Genomic DNA, 19,463 nt, shown 5'->3' on the forward strand with positions numbered 1-19,463 from the left:
CGCCTGCGCCCAGCCCACAGCACTGCCGCCATGAGCCGCCACAGGATCGTGGGTGAGGGGACAGGGAGGGGACGGGGTATGGGACGGGGTATGGGACGGGGTGTGGGATGGGGTGTGGGATGGGGTCGGGATGTGCAGCCCCACGTCGGCTGTGTGTGAGCCCCGTGTGGTGCAGGAGGTGCCCGTGCTGAGGGGCGGCTCGGGTCGCTCCTCCTCCATCTGTGGGGTTTGTGTTGGCAGATATCGGCGTTAACCTCACGGATCCCATGTTCAGGGGGATCTACAGGGGATCACGCAAACATCAAGGTACGTATTTCTTCATAATTCCCTATTAGCTTATTTTTCCTCCGAGCCCGGCTGTCCGTTCCATATTGAGGCTCGAAGCTGGAGGCTCACGGTCCATATAGCCAAGTTGGTTGGTTTGTTCTGTGATGGGAGCTGCACGAATGTCATCTGACGTTCCAAAGAAGTTCAGCTGGCTCCTGAAACTTCGGGAGTTGAATGTATTGATGTTTCTGTGTGCTTTTGCAGATGACCTTTTGGATGTGGTAGACAGAGCCGTCAAAGTTGGTGTTAAAAAGGTAATTCCTCGCAGCTGGAGGTTTTTAGGCATTTTACCTGCTTTCTGATGCTTTGTTTTCATAGTGCTCCACCACTGGAACTAATTACGCTGGAAATTGCAAAGGAGAATGTGGCAACTTTCTTCACTACCATAACGTGAAAGTACTGCATGCAGAGGGTGTTGTCTTTAACTTGCACTGATCATTAGGCACTAATGATTTTAATCCAGTGCTGCTGTGTGTGACCTGTGATAAGGTGGCATTTTCAATAGAAACATGTTCTCCTCTGACCTGTTGTAGCTAGATCGCTACAGAAGTTTCCACGTTAGTTACATTGTCCTGTGTTAGGCTGCTCCCACTTTGCAGTTATGGTACAGTGCTGCTAGTAAATGGTAGCTCATACATATTGAAACTCAATGATGGTGAGCAAGCAGGTTTGTAACTCTTAACTTGTTTGCAATGGACCACATTATTTAGTTATCATAGCCCAGCCTGCCTCTGTGTGCCTCTAAATTCAATGAAGTGTCAAGGCAAAGAGAAGAGTTAAAACAGAACAGTTTCCATGCTGTTCTGAACTGCTCATACACTGCTGGAGTATTAGAAATAAAGAAATAAACCCTCCTTGGCAAGAGGAATGGGCCTGGGATCTAGGATCTCATTACTGATGTATGAAGCTTTGCTATATATACACACTAATCATTGTCTTGTTATGTTCTCTGCCTATATTTTTAGTTCTCTCTGAGTGTTTTCTTAAGCACCCTGTTTGATATTCAGAGCAGAACATCCTGACACTATTTCTTCTTTCCAGTTTTTAATTACAGGTGGGAGTCTCCAGGACAGTAAAGATGCATTGCAGCTGGCACACACCAATGGTATATTTGCTTCAGACTTCTCTTGTCAGTCAGAAATTGAAACTGCTCAGAATCTCACAGAATTAATCTTAGAATCATAGAATCACAAGGTTGGAAAGGACCTGCAAGATCATCCAGTCCAACTGTCCTCCCATTCCCATTGCTACCACAGGCCACTGAGCCATATCTCATAGCTCCTCATCCAGACACCTCTTGAACACTGCCAGGGACGGCAACTCCACCACCTCCCTGGGCAGCCATTGCAGTGCCTGACCACTCTATATGAGAAAAAGTTTTTCCTTATGTCTAATCTAAACCTCCTCTGGTACAACTTGTGGCCATTTCCTCGGGTCCTGTTTGTTGCCTGGGAGAAGAGGCCAAACCCCTCATCACAACGTCCCTTCAGGAAGTTATAGAGTGCAATGAGGTCTCCCCTGAGCCTCCTAAATTAAGCGTGTATAAGGACGTGTCCCTGGACTTATTAACAGGATCTCAGATGAAACAAAAATGAGGATTCAGAGTGGGATGAGTGCATTGCCTACGGCTTTATGTCGCTATTTAGATTTCTGGGTGTTGGAAGGGATTGGTCATTGCTCTCATTCCTGTTTGTATTCAGTCCCTCCCTTTTTAGGTAGTTATCATAGCACTAATTACTTAAATACACATTCTGTTTAAGTAATTAGTATATTTATTCACATTTAAGTACTGTTTACAGAAGAGAATCAGAATTCAGATTGGAATGAACCAGAGGAGGTCGCCTGGCCAACCTGTTGCTTAAGACTTTGTGTGTGTTGTGTATCACGTATGTGTGAGTACAGATGTATTTATATGAATATTTTTATATACACAAAGGCGTATTTTGTACATACATTCTTCATAAAGGCGCCGAATGTGTCTTTCTGTTTTGGTACTGAGGTCATTTAGATGGGATTTGTAGGTGAGTCAGACATCGCTTGCAAAATGCTGTCCCAGCTAATGAACGTGGAGGCACAGGAGATAAAGGTGGTCAGAGGGAGTTTGATTTTAAAAGTACAAGCAGTGGAAAAAAAGTCCAGGCAGAGGTAATGGCTGTAGCACATATGAACCCATGATATTTGTTTCTTAAAACCATCTAATATTGTGTTGCTTTAGATATGTTTTACAGCACGGTTGGCTGCCACCCTACACGCTGTGGGGAATTTGAGCAGAGTAACCCTGACCAGTATTTATCAGAATTAAAAGATCTGATCGAGAAGAATAAGACGAAGGTAAAAGCAGTTGGAGAGTGTGGCCTCGGTAAGTGCTCTCTTAGTCCTTCAGTAGTGATTTGCATAAACACGTGTCTCAATCCTTGAACCCCAACTAACCCGGGCTTTGTTCTTTCCAATTGTAGATTTCGACAGATTAGAGTTTTGCCCAAAGGACACCCAGCTCAAGTAAGAAACTTGATGTCTGTAAGTTGACTTGTATCACTGTACGTCAGTGTTTTCTTTCCTGTGTTGGACCAGATGGCTTTTTTGTCAGGTGGACATTTGCAATTTGAAGATCTTTTTGTGTATCAGAAAACGTGACTTTAGAGCAAGCTCTGAATTTTGCTTCCCTCGTGGTGTTGGTTTAATGTGTCCTTTTCTATAAAATCCATCAGAATCGCAGGGTTCCCAGACATGGCAGCTATTCATTCTTGCTCATACTCAGTCTTGCAGACTCTTGGTAAGAATTAATGTAACTGTAGTACATGAAGGAAGAATGAGTTTGTTGGAGTGGAAGGCAAAGAGGAGGGAACAGAACTGTCAGAAAGGATAAAGTCAGCAGTGGAGAGAAGGAAGCTTTTACAAAGGGCAGTGTTAGCTGAGATAATTGAGGGCTGATACCTTCATCTGAGTACCTGGAGAGATCTGTGGTTTGAAGTAATGTATGCAGCAAACATACTGAGTGAAGGGAGCTACGGCAGCCTCTAACACCAGCCTGCGTTACTGTACTGACAGCCTTTGCAGCTCTCCTTGATAGAGAAGGTGGGTGGTGGAAGGGGCAAGTGAGAAATTCCAATGAAAGGAGACTGATGAGCTGTTGCAGGTTGCTGATATGGGTAGAATTAGTCACTGGGGGGCAGTGGTGAGCTGTGTATTTTCCTAATCGCCACAAGTGATCGGTAGGAAGAGATAACCATTTCTTTTACCGTATGAATGTAGTACTGCAAATATTCCCTAGAATAATAGAAATTGAATTAGAAATTGAATAGAAATGCTAGAAAAGGCAGAAAGCTGCATTGCCTCCCTCTCAGCTTTGAAGAAGGATATTGGTTTTGTGGGTAAAAAGTTACGTCAGTAGTTACTTATGGGGATTATTTGCAGCTCAGTCTCTTAAAACCTCATTTTCATATGAAGCAAGTCTGAAGAATGAAAAGAGCTGTTAAAACAACACCAGTAATCAAACAACTGTAGCTATTTAACTGCAAGAGCAATCATGAGTTGCAATTAAATGTGTATTTTAGTCAATCTAGACTAAGCACATTGTCTTAACTAAAGAAAATAGTGAGGAGCGTTAGAGGAGTGTTTGTCATTCTCATGCCTGGGTGTAGCGTGGCAGACAGAGAAACTGTAAGTAATAATGCTGGGGGATCAGAACTAGCAGCAGGTTACTGGAGAGGAGGTTAAATCAGTGCTGACTTTACAAACTGCACTGGGGGAATTGGCTGCCTGGCTGCCTGCCCTCTGCCCACGTCTTTGCCTTCACAGAAGGCTGCCTTGCTGGTACTGCTCCTTCAAGGGGAATACTGGAAGTAGGAGGTAGGAAAGGAATAAAAATGAGCGAAAAGGAGAGGATGCAGGCACACAAAGGAGGGAGAACCACTGAGGAATGGGAAAGCGAAGACAGTGTGCAGAACACGGCAGAAGATGTGTGATATTGGTATTTGTTTCATCCCAAGAATGACAAGGCTGACCTTCGTGGAAAAGCAAACAAAAACTCTGCATTATTACTCTAAGGATTAATTTGGGCTATTGGAGGCTATAATAGCACTCCCTCATTCACCCCCTCCCACCTTTTACAAATACTTCTTGAAATAGTGGTCTCTATATAGAGTATGATAGACACTCTCTTCCATCTCTGGCATTTCAGAACCATGTGAAGAGAACAGGCAGTTCCTTTGCCATTAAAAATAGATAAAACCCATCTCCATCAGCACCTGCGCTACTCAGGGGTTTGTGCTCACCATATGTGTGTGTGTGCACCCTTCCAGAGTTGATGCTCTTGGCCACTTCTTACCTGTGCTCATCACTGCTGCATGAATATCCCTCAGCAAACAAGTTTCTTTTAAACATGAATGCTTAGATTGTTGAATGGATGATAGCTTCTGCGTGGCAAATCCATTGATTCATTCTTTACCTCTGGAGGACCAAAGCGTACGAGCACCAGAAAAAAACTCTTTGGCTGTTTTTAATTCAGCCTTAGACTGAATCTCTGCTGAAAAGTGATGTTTTATTTTACAGGTACTTTGAAAAACAGTTTGACCTGGCAGAGCAAACAAGGCTGCCCATGTTTCTTCACTGCAGGAACTCACATGCTGAATTTTTAGGTGGGTGTTGCATGAGGGTTTCAAGCAGTAATGAGTTCTGAATAGGAAAAATCTGGACACCTAGAGTGGTTTGGGTTGAAAAGGACCACAACTGTCATCTACTTTCAACCCCCTGCTATGTGCAGGGTCACCAACCACCCATCTTGGGCAGCCTGTTCCACTGCATCACCACCCTCTGTGTGAAAAACAGGGATCTTTCACCTTGGTCTGTTACAAAACCATCTTATGTTTTTACTCATTTTATGTTGCAGACATAATGAGAAGAAACAGAGATAGATTTGTTGGAGGAGTGGTAAGTACAGGCTTTGCTGTGGCATTCATTTTTACATACATGTGCATCTATGTGGGGCTGGAGGGTGTATGTGAATATCATTGCTAATGTGTGACTTCTTGTTTGCTGTGGAATCTGCGTAGGCTTCCTGTTGGGTATTTTCAGCTATTGTAAATTTAAATTTGCAACCCAATCCACTTTAAAAATAAAAACAAAGATCTGGATTTCAGTATTTTTATTGCTTCTTCAACCGTTTTATGTTGCAAGGGAAGAGGATGGGCTGAGACATGGCTCTGAGCTGACGTGAGCAGTTTTTCTTGGCCTAGCAGAGGACAGTTTAAGCACCTTATAATTGACATTGGCCTCTTCCCAATTCTCTGGTGCCTGTAACTGCAGTGCCTTCAGACCACAGATAATTTGGATGCGTGTTCCCAGTGGGAGCTGTAACCTCAAACGTTTGCTTCTGACATCAGACGTGATTTTCCAATTGCATCCAGATGTAACTTGTGATTGCTTTCTGTCTTTAGATATTCAGATCGTGTACTTTAATTCAGAAGCATAGCAGGAAGAAACCTCAGATGAAACTATTAAGGAAGTCCAGCAGTTCTCTTTCAGCTTTCCATTATGCCATGGTTTTCCAAAAGCAATAAAGAATTGGATTATTGTATCCTACTGATGTCAGACCACAGCTGGTCTGGATGTTTCAGTCCCCAAGTTTCCCCACTGGTATCACAAAACCTTCCCCAAGCTCTTGAGTTATACTGAGTCGTATCTCCTTCCTTCAGTCCTGGACAGCTGGTAACGAGCAGAGACACAAAGAGCACCCTCTGCTGCTGGCATCTGCTTGTTCATCTGCTGGCATGGGGAGGTGGGTGCTCTCTTTGCTCCCTCCAGGGACCACAGCTTCCATATGGGTTCCATTTCACACCCTGTGATCTGTCATTTGCCTCTCGTCCTTAGGATGACCAGTAGGTTGATGGGTTCCTTTGGACTAAAGTCTGTGCTGAAAGTATTATCAGCTCTTACTCTAGGGAATACCAAGGCAAGAATGTAAAAACTGAGCACGTGCAGCATTGCTTTTTGTGTGTAGCCTCTCAGATTTCAGGTATCGGCTACAGGAAATTTATGGGCCAAAAGCAGTATCACAGTATAGACCTGTCCTACGTTAATCGCTAATGAAACGTGATAACTGGTTTTGTTGCAGCATTCCAGTGACTCCAGCCTGAGCTTTGCCCCAGTGCAGAGTCAGATGAGCTATATCCCATCTTTGAGTACATGTGTAATGCATTCCAATGAAAGGTATTTGTGACACAAGTCAATACTACTGTATGATTTTTAAATGATTGGAGTTTTACAGTCTACATATCTGCGTATGTATTTATATTTATTCTAGGTTCATTCCTTTGATGGCACAAAGGAAGAAGCAGCAGCTATAATAGATTCGGATCTTTACATTGGCATAAATGGCTGGTAAGTTCCTCACAGGAAATAAAGCTATTTTAAAATGTCAGCTGCAATGAACTCATTATTTTCTTTTAAACAATGAGGTCAAGTTTTCAAAGCTCGATAGGCCTTTAATCGTCTGACAGATTTAGAATTGCACTCATTAATCTTTTAGCTACAAAAAGTTCTTAACTCACCACTCAGCGAGCTAATCTGGCCTGGGGTCCTTCCTACTACCCTGCAGTCAATCCTTGTTTGGAAATGAACAACGTGATAGAGCGTGGAAGCAAACTTACTGTAAGATCACAAAGAGAACAAGCCTAGTTGTCAGTTGCCACGTCCAGTGTGGGAGTAATGCACACATCACCTGATGGGCTCTATCTGCTGCTCACACAGCCAGCAGTTGCCGGCCGCCAGCTTGGGCTGCCTTAGTGGCAGTGTTAGCTGGGGCTGGGCAGGCGGGTTCTGTGCACTCCCTGGGGCAAACCAGCTTCCCCTGTAACTCCACGTTTGTTGCTCAGTGCAGAGTTTGAATTTAGAGGCAGCGTTTTAAAATGTAGGAAATGTTCTTCAAGTTGTTTAGGAGGCTGCTTTTGCTGTGGAACACTTGAACAGGCAAAGTTCTGACTTGCGCACGTTTTTTAACCAAACTCTGATTTTCTAGTTCATTGAAAACAGAAGCCAACTTGGAAGCACTGAAATCAATTCCTAGTGAACGATTAATGATTGAGACTGGTAAGAGTTTATATCTTGGTCAGCAGTTCGTGACTTAAGTGCTGTTGGGCAACGTGATGTGCTTGCGTAGCAGTGATAAGGCAGGCCCGAGAGGAGCAGAGAACGGGCTGCACACTGCTGTGTTTAGGAGGGCAGTCTGTGGGCTCTTTAGTGCTGCTCCTCAGCTTTCTGCTGGAGGGAAGGAGCAGCCTGTTAGTGCCCCACGTAACAGGGGAAGATGGACAGGCTGAACTGATGAGCCCGGATTTTCAGTTGCATTTAAATGCTGAAGTCCTGCTCAACTATCTTTTAAAGTGCAGCCTGCTGGAGAAGTGCCAGACAGGGCAGTGGCTGAGGTCCTGCCAATGGTAGCTGTAATATCAACCCCAAACAGCAGCTCTTTAAAAGGGGTGCTGTGGGAGAAGGTTCACGTTCTCTCTTGGGCTGATGAGCTGCGACTTCAGAGCGTGGGATTTCTTTGCGTGTGCTCTTCACATGTGAGGAACTGACAGTAAAAAATGCTGTATTTAATGGAATTTCTGAATCTCAAAAAAAGCAAACTGCCTGAATGCTTTAACTTAATTGCTTATGGAGCACAAGCATTAAGGAATACAGGAAATGTCCTTGGAACAGACACAGTGCACGCAAGCCATCTTTGTTATATCAGCCATTAGTGGTACATGTTATTGTATGGCACTGTGAAAGGTAAACTCCTTGAGATACTGGTATAAAAATGCAAAGGTTGTTCAGGTGTTGAATTACCCCAATCTCTTTTTGTCATTCCTCAAAAGAGACACCAAGAACTGATATCTGTGGATGTAGTTGATTAATCCATCTCATGGTATTGCCGAGTGATTGCGTGCTCTTAATTCTGTTTTTCAAATGCAACCAGATGCACCGTGGTGTGGAGTGAAAAATACTCATGCTGGATCGAAATACGTAAAAACTACATTTCCTACCAAAAAGAAATGGGAGACGGGGCACTGCCTGAAGGACAGAAACGAGCCCTGCCATATCATGTAAGTAAATGCACTCCTGTAGGATTACAGAAAGGATTTTGCATTCACAGGGGAAAACAAAGCAACAGTTCACAGGAAAGATAGTACAGAGAAATGAATTGAAATGTGTTAAAGTATGCAAGGTATTACTTAATAGGTTGTAACTTAATAGGTTGTAAAATATATGTATGTTAAGGACTTAATTAATCCATTTCAACAATTGTGAATGCAGAAAGCTCCCTGAAAAGGAGAGCAGCACTGACTGTTTCTTTCTTGTCACTGTGTGCTGAAAAATGGGTTAAGCCCTGTGAAGTAACTGCACTTGAGTAAGCTTCAGTCAGTTGCAATTATGTCTAAAACCAATGCAGCGCTGGAGCTATGCGGTCCTCTGAAGACAGACAGTGCAAAGACAGGGAGTAGACAGAAATGATGTTGATAGGGCTTCTCCTAGTTCCCTTCAGGCCTCGCTGTGCCTGTGGTAAAGGCTGCCATCATGTGAACTTGGTTAAGGGTCCTGCCTTCGTTCTGCTGTGATGCTGGAACAAATGTTTCATAAAACACTGATCTTGTGGAGTTCGGATATGAGTAACAGTGGTCAATGTAGAGAACAGTGAGTGAGCTCCGAGGGCTGCTGAACTCACCGCCTGGATGTACAGAAAGCCTCTTTTCTGCCACCTTCACAGAATGCACCTCCCAGAGGTGGGAAAAGCAGGGAAATGAATCACTGTTTCAGTGAAAATCAGAGTTTTAGACTTTCTGAGGCCAGTCCACAAATGCAGAAGGGATCCACTGAGAACATAAGAGTTGAGGATCTCTGCTGCTGCCTGCACAAGGCTGCTGTGCAGGTGTGTCTGTTACACCATTCTGTGTTGCTCTGCAGCCTGAACTGCAGCTCATCACAGTGCTGCAGACACCCCAGCACTAGCAGCACTGGGAGCCTGTCCTACAGCAGTACACAGGTGCTAAACTTTGGCTTGTCGTTAATTAAATAAGAGTCTTGTTTAACTCAACCTTATTTCAAAAATACCGTCCTCTTAAAATCAATTACAACCATTGCTAGTAGTAGATTAAGTAGTATATTAGTAACTTGAGAACGTTGTAAGCCTGGGGAAGTGCAGCGAGAGTTGGCATTTTGTGACTTCTCAAGCAGCATGATCTGTTATGAGAGGAAAGTTAGTTAGTGTGAGGCCACAAACTATATTTAATATTTAGGTTACATCTACTGTTTAATATAGCTCAGTTGGAGGGTTTTTCCACTTGGCTTTCTTTGGTAGTGGTACCGAAGTGGGGAAGACTTTCAAGCTCTTTTTAAGCTTTTCATTTTGGTGTTGATATCTATATACAGTGTGTATTAAGAGCTGCTACACACACCTTGGAAGCTGTTTTTGTGGAAGCTTTATCCACCAGAGGCTTCTTTCTTCCTGCAGCTTTCATACAGTATTGCAATAAAACATCACATCCCACTGCAGCCACATGGGGACAAGTACCTTTAAGCCCTCCCAGAGCTCTTCAGGCCTCACACTCTTTGGTAGTTATCATTTCTGTGTAGGCCTGATCTTACCCCATCTTTTCTTGAAAGTACTCTTAAATAAAGAAGCCTTTTGGCTGCAAAACACAAGCATGAAATGCTCTAATTCTTCATCTAGGAAAACACTGGCATTCCAGGAATAGTTAGGAGCAACTTTTTCTACTGCCTTTCTTGAAAAGAAGTTTAACTATTGCCCAAGCTGAGATGAAAATCCAAAGCCCAAATCGCACCACTGAGGTCCTTCATCTTCACCACAAAAACGTTACATTTTTTTTCCTACTGCTAGAAAAGAACTGTATAGAAGATACAGATTTCTCCTGTACTTCAGTGACAGAAAATCAAGTAAATAAGGAGAAGGGGCTGTGGCTCAGTTTGCTCTTACTGAGTGTTAATACTAGTCTTTACCTTCCTTTTGCCTCCTTTTCCTGGATTATAACAAGGCCCCAGGCCTTCTAAAAATGCTTATTTAGCATCTCCTACTAACAGCTGAGAGTATCCAGCACAGTTAATCTAGAGAAAGGAGAAGGAGAAATGAGCTGTCCTGGTAGAGGTAACCTGTTATGTTTATAGCTGGGATTTAAGCTTTCCCATAAACCAGTTTGTTTATAGTGCCGCTTTAACCCTGACAGGAGGTTAATGAATTTCAGTCTGAAAAGTCAAAACCACTGATAAAGACATGCACAAAATGACACTTTCTTTGGAACAGAAAGCTGTTTAATTACCTCTGAACAAGAGTCAAAAGACCAAAGATGAATCTGTACCAGTGAGCAACCAGTGACCAGGGAATAGAAGTTACTGACTTTAGTAAGTGAAACTGTTTCTGTATCAGAGCATCTCACCCTGAGCTCTCAAAGTGGGTTTTTATTCCAGGTTCCTGATGTACACACAGATGTGACACTCTGATGGATATTCAGTACTGGTTTTCAGAGTCTAATATCAATTATTATTGTTGTTTTGTTGTTTTTTTTTTTAGTCAAATACTGGAAATTATGGCAGCAGTAAGAGAAGATGACCCACTCGAGTTGGCCAATACTCTATATAACAACACTATTAAAGTCTTCTTCCCAAATATATAAAGGTTTCTTACATTTATTCAACATAATTTTAGTAAATATATTGCAAAAATTTAAGACTGATCCTATCTGCAAGTTCTTATCAACAGAAGCGAAGATGTAGTGCTTTTTGTACAAGATTAAAGCTGATTTCAAAAAAGGTGGTCTGCATTGGTACAGTTTCCGAGCCCTATTTCCTCTTCATCAAGATTCGGGATCAATTTCTAGAATAGCCTAAGCTAGCAGCTCTTGTTAATACCTGCACGCATTGCAAAATGAATACCAGGCTGCTGAGTTCACATATAGAACGCTTCAAGTTACTACTGGTAATTCAGAAGTGCTGAACAATCAAGTGCATGCTTACTACTTTACCAGAAAGCTTAGCAGTTTCGTCTTTTGTTCCACTTAGGCAAGTGCTGTAGTGTTAAGTCTACCAACCTAAGCTTTTCATTGTTTTGTTTTTAAACACAACTCGCTATTTTTTAAGTGATAAAGCTCTGCTAATACTGAATTTGTTAAGTAAAGCTGCTTTGGTTCAAGCTTTTCGTTTCTGATTTAACCCACTGAACAGTCTGTTTTCACCAGCATTTAACATCCATAACTCACTGATCAGGGATTACTGGTAGGCAGTCTTTGGCACAGCATTATCACTACAACAATTAAAGAGTGTTTTTCCAACCATCTTAAAAACGTGAAAACATTTTATTCCATGTACAATAATGTACATAATTTAAGGTGGTCGTGAAAGAGACCAGCAAAAATTAGAGGTATATTTACAGTAGCACACACCACAGTAAACAACCACCATTCACAGACTCAACACGGAGATACTGCTGTTGTGCTTAAAGTACAATAACTACGAAGTGATACTTTATTCTGTTTGAGTCAATGCTAAACGAATACCTCACGGCTTAGGAAAGGACATCTTAATCACCCAAGAGAGTCAGAGTCAGCGTTAAGAGTCTCATTCAAGTGCTGTTCCACACTGTCATCATCATCTTCACCACTATCCGAACTATCATTATCTTCATTTAATTCATTTTCAGCATCAGCAGCTTCTTCTACAACTTGTACAGGATCCTCATTTGGTGGCACAAACCCGTTGTTGTTAGAGACGTTGGCGTTCTCCTTGTCCTCAATGTACACTTTCTGATGGCACATGGGGCAAGTGTCCTGAATGTACAGCCACTTCCGAAGACAAAGTGCATGAAAGTAATGGTTGCATGGAGTAATGCGAGCAGACGTGGTGAACTCGTGGTAGCAGATTGCACATACGTCATCTATTTCACGGAGCCGGCTTCCTTTCACCTCTGGAAGGGAGTTTATTTTCTTAACAGCAGTCCTGCGATTTATAAAAGTCTTCCAGCCATTCTTTGCTTGCAAATAGATATTGAAGTACGCGTGCAGACACATCATGCAAGCGCGGATCTTACTTCCTGATTCAAACACCATTGTGTAAGCTCCGTTTCCAAACATGATGACTCCAAATATAAACTCAATAATATTGCCGGTGGAGCGAACGTAATAGACATAATCGTCCAGTTTTTCCCACAGCACGTTGTAGTAGCCATCGATCATAAACAATACATAAACAGTGATAGAAACGATGACTTTCAGGCAGAGCTCGACACAGAACGCAGTGACTGCGAAAAGCCACGTGTTCAGTGCATAGTGGTGCCAGAGGACGTAACTGAGCAGAACGGGCAGGATGAAAAGGCAGGCTGAAACAAACAGCACGGGGAAGTGTCTGCGGAATGACGGCACGTGGGAGGCACTGAGAGACATCAGCACGGGGTCTGTCATTCCGTGGATAAAATGCAGGACTGCGGTTAGCAAAAGGCACATGTTGCGGCTCAGACGAACCAGTCTTTCTTCTGGTTTCAGTCCGCTTAAACCAGTCTGCAGAGCCAGAATGAAAAACAGAACAGGTGCTACAAAACCCAGCCTTTTGTCGTCCTCGTCGGTCGACCCAATGAAGGCCAAGATGCCAAGTCCCAGATAATGTGCTATGGAGGAAATGACAGCACTCATGCCTAACACAGTTAAGGTAGAATCACACCCGCTTATTATCAGGCTGCAGATCAGTTCCCAACAATTATCCCATGATATAAAGAAGAATTTGTCTTCCGTATTAGTTTCAGCCATCTTTACAACATATGTCAATACCACAGCTTGTGCTGTAAGTCTCGTCAGCCAGAAGACACGCAGTACGGCTGGAAACCGAATCCTCTTCCATGTATCTTCCATCAATAGCTGTAATCCATAAATGCGGTACATGTGCCTTACCAGCAGATAAACATACCGCACCGAGTAATAGAACCACTTCATTTTCGTAACTAAAATGACTGTGGTATTCAGTGTCAGCACTAGGCCTGAAATAAAAACTAGTATCTGTCGGACACGTAAAGGTAGTTCAACAACCAAGCCAATAATAGGAATCAGTATATCCAGGATGATTAGCTGGGAGTATAAGGACTGCATGTTCAGCAACGTAACGTATCCAATCCCAAAGGTAAGCTGGAGGATGGAGAGCGCCATCCAGAGCGAAGGTCCTTTATGAGGGAAGAGCTGAATTCCAAAAGCTGCTGTGTAGTAGGCACTGTAGAAGTTTATGTGCAAAGAAGCATAGTAATTCACCAACACTGAAGTTGCAGCCAGCAGAAATGCCGAGGCGATCATATAAAACTTGAAAAGTGCTCGCTGTTGTAACACCAGAACAATGCTGGATACAAAGACACCTAAAAACAGATGGGAACCATTTAGTTCTCAGCAGAAATTGAGCAACAGATTTTACCTATTGGCTTCACAGCAACATTTCTTTCATTTATCACTTTCCCATTAGTCACTCAGAACTCTGCACTAGCAATGATGCTATCTTCAGAGAACAGACTACAGAACCACTTCATCTGGGGAAGGCAGGGTTGAGGACTGAACAAAGCAGCCGGCATGGAACGGCAGCAGGCACAGCCCTGAGTGCAGGGAGCGTCTGGACACTGCTCTCAGACATGAGGTTTGGATGTTGGGTGGTCCATACAGAGCCAGGAGTTGGACTCCATGATCCTTGTGGGTCCCTTCCAACTCAGGATAATCTATGATTCTATTCTATCATCTGTATTTAATACAGATGTGCACTGCTGTGACGCAAAGACAATTTAAGCATAAGTCAGCACTGTTGTTAAGTCTATCTGCAGTTTCAGACTGGAGCAGTGACAACATCCAAGTCCTCAAAGATCCTTCCCTGACCCTGACATCTAAGGGTGGGCAAACTCCAGAAGCAGGGAAGAATTACCAGATTTAGCAATTCATTGATCTTACACATTTACCCAATATTGAGCCCCCTCTTCACCTGAGCAAAGCACCTTAACTACAAACACCCACATTGGTCAAAGCGCCAGGACAGCCTGCAAAACAGTCTAGACAAACTTTCTCTGAGGACAGGCATGAAAGAGAGCTAAAGGATGAGGCAAGCAGTCACCGAGGGGCTAACAGCTTTCCTACCTCACCCAGTTACTCTGACGTAACCCCACCAGGTGAGGCACTCTGAAAAGCTTTGGCCAATCCACCTGTAATAGAACTGAGCAACAGTGTGTGTATTTTTTGGAACACAGGTGTAGAAAACAAGGAAGAAGTGGTAGGAGTAAGAAGGGGAAGAGGGAACAAGAATTAATAGCAAAAGGCAGAGTACTCCCAAAAAAGTTACTGCATCCTAAAGGTACTCGTTGCGAGCAGCACTGGCTGATGTAAGAACGTTTCCTTAACTAATCATTAACCTTGGGAAGTTGGCTGAGGGAAGAACAGTCATTCAGGAAGTGCCTTATGCTCAGTCCTTCCATGAAAAGCTCCAACTCCTGAGACACTTTCTAAAAGAAGATTGACCGTTTCATTGCCTTTTCATACATACCATAATAAACATCCATAGGAGAGTCAAACATGCCCATCAACAAATCCATTTCTCTTCCTTGCAGTAGCAAGTCTGTAGCTTACTACTGCACGTCATCTTAAGATACTGACCTTTCACATGCAAGACATCTGTGAAACAACATTACAGTGAGCTGATAAAAGCTACACCTACAGGCTCCCCTGTTCAGTCCGTAGCAAGACGTACAACATGTATTGCCAATACACATGGAGAAGCCAAGGCCCACAAGGAACCTGAAAAGACCCCAGAGACCAAGGGGTGCTCTGGCAGGGGATGGGGAGCACTCCTTTGCCATAGCACACCATCCATCTTTTTGCCATGACCAAGTGGTTCTGCTGCAGTGGAAATGCTTACAGAGCGCATGCAGAGATCTGAAAGATGAGCAGCAGAGACAAAGCAAGGTTAGCCTGAAAGATTAAGGACAAAAACTTCACAGCAGTTGGTTCTCCAACGCATCCAACCCAACGCACCTGCATAGAAAGTAGGTGAAGGAAGAATCAAATTGAGCATTCCTGTAGTAAAGCTTTTTAACAGTCATACAGAACGCCTGTTAGTATTCTTGAAGTAAAATGTACTCCCAGAGTAATTCAGAGCTGTCCAACACCACTCCTGAAAGCTATCAGGTCTCTCCAGCTAAGATTAGCTGCTCAAAGTCAGCAAATGGCGACAAGAAGGGCAACTTCACCTGTATTTACATACAGCAAATCCAACATAAATATCTCAGCGTGTCCTAACAGCAAAGCCCCAACTCTGTGTCCTGGTTTCAGCTGGAACAGAGTTCAGTTTCTTCCAGTAGCTGGTCTGGTGCTGTATTCTGGATTTCAGATTAGAGCGCTGATAACGCACCAATGTTTTGGTGTCTCTGAGCCGTGCTGCACAGAACAAAGGACATTACAGCTTCTTGTACTGTAGAGGTGGGGGCTGGCTGGGGGCTGTCACTGCTCAGAGGCCAGCTTAGCACTGGTCAGAAGGTGGTGAGCAACCGTGTTTTGCATTACTATTATTATTTTCCCTTCACTTTTCCGTCCCGTTAAACTGTCCATCTCAATCTGTTTCATCTCCCCCTCCCCCGCCAATTCTCATCCCCATCCAGTTGAGGGGGGATGAGCAATGGAACAGCTGTGCGGTGCTGATCTGCCTGCTGGGTTAAACCGCAGCACCCTGTAATCCTTAAACTCACAGGGAAAAAACGTAACTACTGACTGACCCACACGGAAGGACTTCAGCATCATCCTGAGGCGGTTACGATTGCATTGAGTCTCACAGCTGTCCCCAAGCACAGCCCCTCACAAACTGCTCCCAAAGCTCTCAGTTGGAGGCAGGGATCACCTGCTTCCCCCACGCCCTTCCAGCAAAGCGATCACAAACACCATCCTGAAGAGCTCCTTCATAACTCCATCTCATTATCACACAATTAAGAGAGATCATCTGATAATGTATCTCCCATTCCCATTTACGCTGGATCAAATTCAAGGCACTTCCTACAGCATCTGGATCACACAACGAATGGCTCCCACAAATTGCTTTAGTGATGTGCTGCAACATCATTGTTTTTAAAGGGACTGCTTAGCAGTGAGAAGCACTCTGAGCAATTACATCAAGGTAGAACAGAAGCTCCAGAAATGGGATACAAGAGGGGGTAACTGCTGCAACAAGGCACAGAATCACACAGTGCCCTGAACTGAAGGGTCCCACTGGGATCATGAAGTCCAACTCCTGGCTCCCACAACCCAAACTCAAACCTGCTGTCTGAGAGCACTGCCCAGATGCTCCTGTGCCCACTGCCCTGTGGAGCTGCCTGCAGAGCTGCCCTGTGCCCCCAGAGCAGCGGCCCAAACCAAACCCCTGCCTCCTGCTCTGTGTTTTTCCTGGCTCTCCTCCTGCCTGCTGCCCTGCTTTGCTCTACCCTTTTTCCCCTCTGCTATTGCAACACCGTCCCCATGTTCCCTCGTAACCTCTCCCCTGCCAGCTGTACCAGCCTGTCCCTGCCATTGCTGTTGTTCCTGACACAAACACCACAAGCAGCAGGGCAGCGCACCAAGGCAGCACAGCACAGGCCTGCACAGCCCCTGGCTGCATTTCAGTGCCTCTGTTCCTTCCTGTCACGGGCCACATCCCCACTGCAGCTCAGTTTGGCTCTCACAGCGGCAGGCAGAGTTACTTGGGGCGCACAACCCCTCAGCACCGCAGTGTTAAAGCGGTGTTACACCTCCATCCCAGGGCAGATACAGCTGTAAAATAACCGACTGAAAGAGCTCTGGAGTTTGTGAATTGGGTTCGGGGCACTTTCTGAGCTGCCATTCCCGCTGTAATGGACCCGGCAGTGCTACCGAAGCGCCTATGAAACGCCCCGCCGCGGCGTCACATGGCTGCCACACGCTGTGGAAGCCTCCAGACCCCGCGAGCGGCTCCCGGCAGCGGGCACAGCGGGCACACCGAGCTCGGGTGGCTGCCAAGGCCCCGTTCGCTGCGAGGACACCAGAAAGCACGACACGAGCACATCGTCCTGCAGCTGAGGCCGCACACCGAGAGCGCGGGGACAGGGACAGGGACGGGTGTGGGATACTGAGAGGGGCCACGGGGAGAGACAGCGCTGCGGCCGGCAGAAGAAGGGGGAAGACGAGCGGCGAGGGAAGAACGGGGGGCAGCAGCAAGCGGGCAGCGGGAAGGGGTCAGAGCCGGGGGAAGGGGCTGAGGAGAAGCCCGAGGCGGCACAGCAGCTCCGAACGAGCCCGACGGAACGGGAGGGGGGGCCGAGGGAGCAGCGAGGTCGGGGCCCGGCCCGGAGCCGCCCGCCGGGCCCGGCCGGTGTCTCACCCAGCAGCCGCAGCAGCACGGCCAGCAGCGCGGCGCACACGGAGCCGCCCGGCAGCGGGGCCGAGTTGAAGATGGCGTCGATGAGGAACAGGCTGGGCACCCGCAGCGCGACCTCCAGCCCGGACCGCAGCCGCGGGCCCAGCCGCAGCCACGGGAGCTGCGGAGGGCCCGGGGCCGCCATCCCCCCGGCGAGGGGAAAGGGCCGCCCGCGCCTCCCGCCTGGCTCGAGAGCGGAGGGGCGGCCAAGGGGGGAGCGACGGAGCCCGGCGAGCCGCTACCGCCCCGCTCCTGCCGCCGCCCGGCCCGGCCAGGCCCCCCGGCGCGCCGCCGCCTCCATGTTCCCTCTGCGCTCCCTCCGCGGGGCCGGGCCCGGCCGGGCGGCGAGGCGGGGCCGCGGGGCGTCACAGTGTGCGGCGCCGCCTCCGCTCCCCCCGCCGCCCCCGGAGGGACCAGGGCCGGGGCGGCTTCGGCTCGGCTGTGACAGAGCAGAGCGCCGGGAAAGTCCTTGTGCTGTGACATCAGCGGGAAATAGGGCCGAACTCGTGCGCCTAAAAGCCTCCTGCGCAGGGACTGCTTCCCAAATGAAAGCGCTTCATTGCTGTGCTGTGCTGTGCTGTGCTGTGCTGTGCTGTGCTGTGCTGTGCTGTGCTGTGCTGTGCTGTGCTGTCAGCGCGTGGTGCAGCGCCGGCTGTGGGCACGGTGTGTCACACCGCCCTCTGAACGACGTGGGGCTCCAGCACGTCCCGCGGCCCGGCCTGCTCAGGGAGCTTCCTCATGGAATTATTGCCACACGTCTGTCTGCTCCGGGGGTGGGCACAGCCACTTCTCGGCTTCCCCCTGAGTAATGCAATGCAGCGCCCCGTTCATTAGGGGTGCGTGATGTAAAGCCTCTGTCATCCTCACTGTGTAACCGGGGAGCTGGGGCTGAGGGGAAAAAACAACACATTTTGCTCTGGAATTGTTTCCCGACTTGTGTATCTCTCCAGGCAGCCCAGGTACATGCACTGCCTCACTTCAGGAAGCGTCAAGTTAGCTTGGTGTGAAAAAAACGGAAAACAAAACATAAGATTATAAATGCAAATGTATAATCATGGCATCAGAACCGACAAGGCTGGTAACGATCACTTAGATCACCTAGTCCAACCACCAACACATCCCCACTGTGCCTACTGAACCACGGCCCTCAGTGCTAAACCTACTCGGTTCTCACACACCTCCATGGATGGTGACTCCGCCACCTCCCAGGGCAGCCTGTCCCACTGCATCACCATTCCTTCTGAGAAGAAATAATTCCTTATGTCCATCCTGAACCTCCCCTGGTGCAACTTGAGGCCATTCCCTCTCATCCTATCGCTGTTACCTGGGAGCAGAGGGTGACCCCCACCTCATCACAACCTCCTTTCAGGCAGTTGTAGACAGCAATAAGGTCTCCCTGGAGCCTCCTCTTCAATGACTGACTGAACAATCCAAGTTCCTGCAGCCAGTCCCCATAAGATCTTTTCCAACCTCAATGATTCTGTGGGGTTGAGGCAGTGGAAGGGGTTGCCCAGAGATGTGGTGGATGCACTATCCCTTGAAACTTTGAAGATGAGGCTCAACCAGACTCTGAGCAACCTTATCAAGCTGTGGATGTCCCCATTCATTGCAGGAGAGTTGGACTAGATGACCATTAAAGATCTGTTCCAACTCTAAGGATTCTAAGGTTCTCTGCCGCTGGCTCTCTTGGCCACCTGGGCACACTGCTGGCTCATGTTCAG

At 46.4% G+C, this 19,463-nt stretch overlaps 2 protein-coding genes across 6 annotated transcripts; one reads left to right on the forward strand and one right to left on the reverse strand.

Moving 5' to 3' along the window:
* Positions 1-16: 16 nt before the first annotated feature.
* Positions 17-11,509, forward strand: TATDN1 (TatD DNase domain containing 1). Of its 3 annotated transcripts, XR_014943291.1 has the most exons (13): positions 17-52; positions 241-306; positions 532-581; positions 1,369-1,432; positions 2,543-2,686; positions 2,784-2,826; positions 4,879-4,964; positions 5,216-5,256; positions 6,440-6,534; positions 6,629-6,705; positions 7,343-7,413; positions 8,285-8,411; positions 10,892-10,995. XR_014943291.1 is itself a non-coding variant. In XM_015856268.3 (12 exons), exons 7-12 carry the CDS (start codon positions 4,925-4,927, stop codon positions 10,992-10,994), a joined length of 459 nt encoding a protein of 152 aa, XP_015711754.2. In that variant the 5' UTR covers positions 17-52; positions 241-306; positions 532-581; positions 1,369-1,432; positions 2,543-2,686; positions 2,784-2,844; positions 4,879-4,924; the 3' UTR covers positions 10,995-11,509. The 3 variants fall into 3 exon arrangements, 2 of the variants coding, with proteins under 2 accessions (XP_015711754.2, XP_015711752.2); XM_015856268.3 differs by lacking the exon at positions 6,440-6,534 and having other exon boundaries at positions 2,784-2,844; positions 10,892-11,509; XM_015856266.2 differs by lacking the exon at positions 6,440-6,534 and having other exon boundaries at positions 10,892-11,509.
* Positions 10,611-18,092, reverse strand: RNF139 (ring finger protein 139). 3 transcript variants are annotated; one of them, XM_085539332.1, is made up of 3 exons: positions 17,707-17,823; positions 14,872-14,999; positions 10,611-13,708 (listed from the first exon to the last, which is right to left on the reverse strand). In XM_085539332.1, the coding sequence occupies exons 2-3, from the start codon at positions 14,918-14,920 to the stop codon at positions 11,901-11,903; spliced, it is 1,857 nt and encodes a 618-aa protein (XP_085395458.1). In that variant the 5' UTR covers positions 14,921-14,999; positions 17,707-17,823; the 3' UTR covers positions 10,611-11,900. The 3 variants fall into 3 exon arrangements, with proteins under 3 accessions (XP_085395458.1, XP_015711748.2, XP_085395459.1); XM_015856262.3 differs by lacking the exon at positions 14,872-14,999 and having other exon boundaries at positions 17,707-18,092; XM_085539333.1 differs by lacking the exon at positions 17,707-17,823 and having other exon boundaries at positions 14,469-17,034.
* Positions 18,093-19,463: the final 1,371 nt, after the last annotated feature.

The sequence above is a fragment of the Coturnix japonica genome, chromosome 2 (genome assembly GCF_054131305.1).
Source record: "Coturnix japonica strain WE chromosome 2, WE-NBRP24, whole genome shotgun sequence".
Taxonomy (NCBI): Eukaryota; Metazoa; Chordata; class Aves; order Galliformes; family Phasianidae; genus Coturnix; species Coturnix japonica.

Excerpts from the sequence above, each read along its gene's own strand:
- RNF139 (XM_015856262.3), bottom strand. The coding sequence starts at position 17,887 with ATGGCGGCCCCGGGCCCTCCGCAGCTCCCGTGGCTGCGGCTGGGCCCG. Across the intron at positions 13,709-17,706 it reads CGTGCTGCTGCGGCTGCTGG|GTGTCTTTGTATCCAGCATT; the intron begins GTGAGACACCGG and ends ATCTGTTTTTAG.
- TATDN1 (XM_015856266.2), top strand. The coding sequence starts at position 31 with ATGAGCCGCCACAGGATCGTGG. Across the intron at positions 582-1,368 it reads TCAAAGTTGGTGTTAAAAAG|TTTTTAATTACAGGTGGGAG; the intron begins GTAATTCCTCGC and ends TCTTCTTTCCAG. Across the intron at positions 2,687-2,783 it reads AGTTGGAGAGTGTGGCCTCG|ATTTCGACAGATTAGAGTTT; the intron begins GTAAGTGCTCTC and ends TTCCAATTGTAG.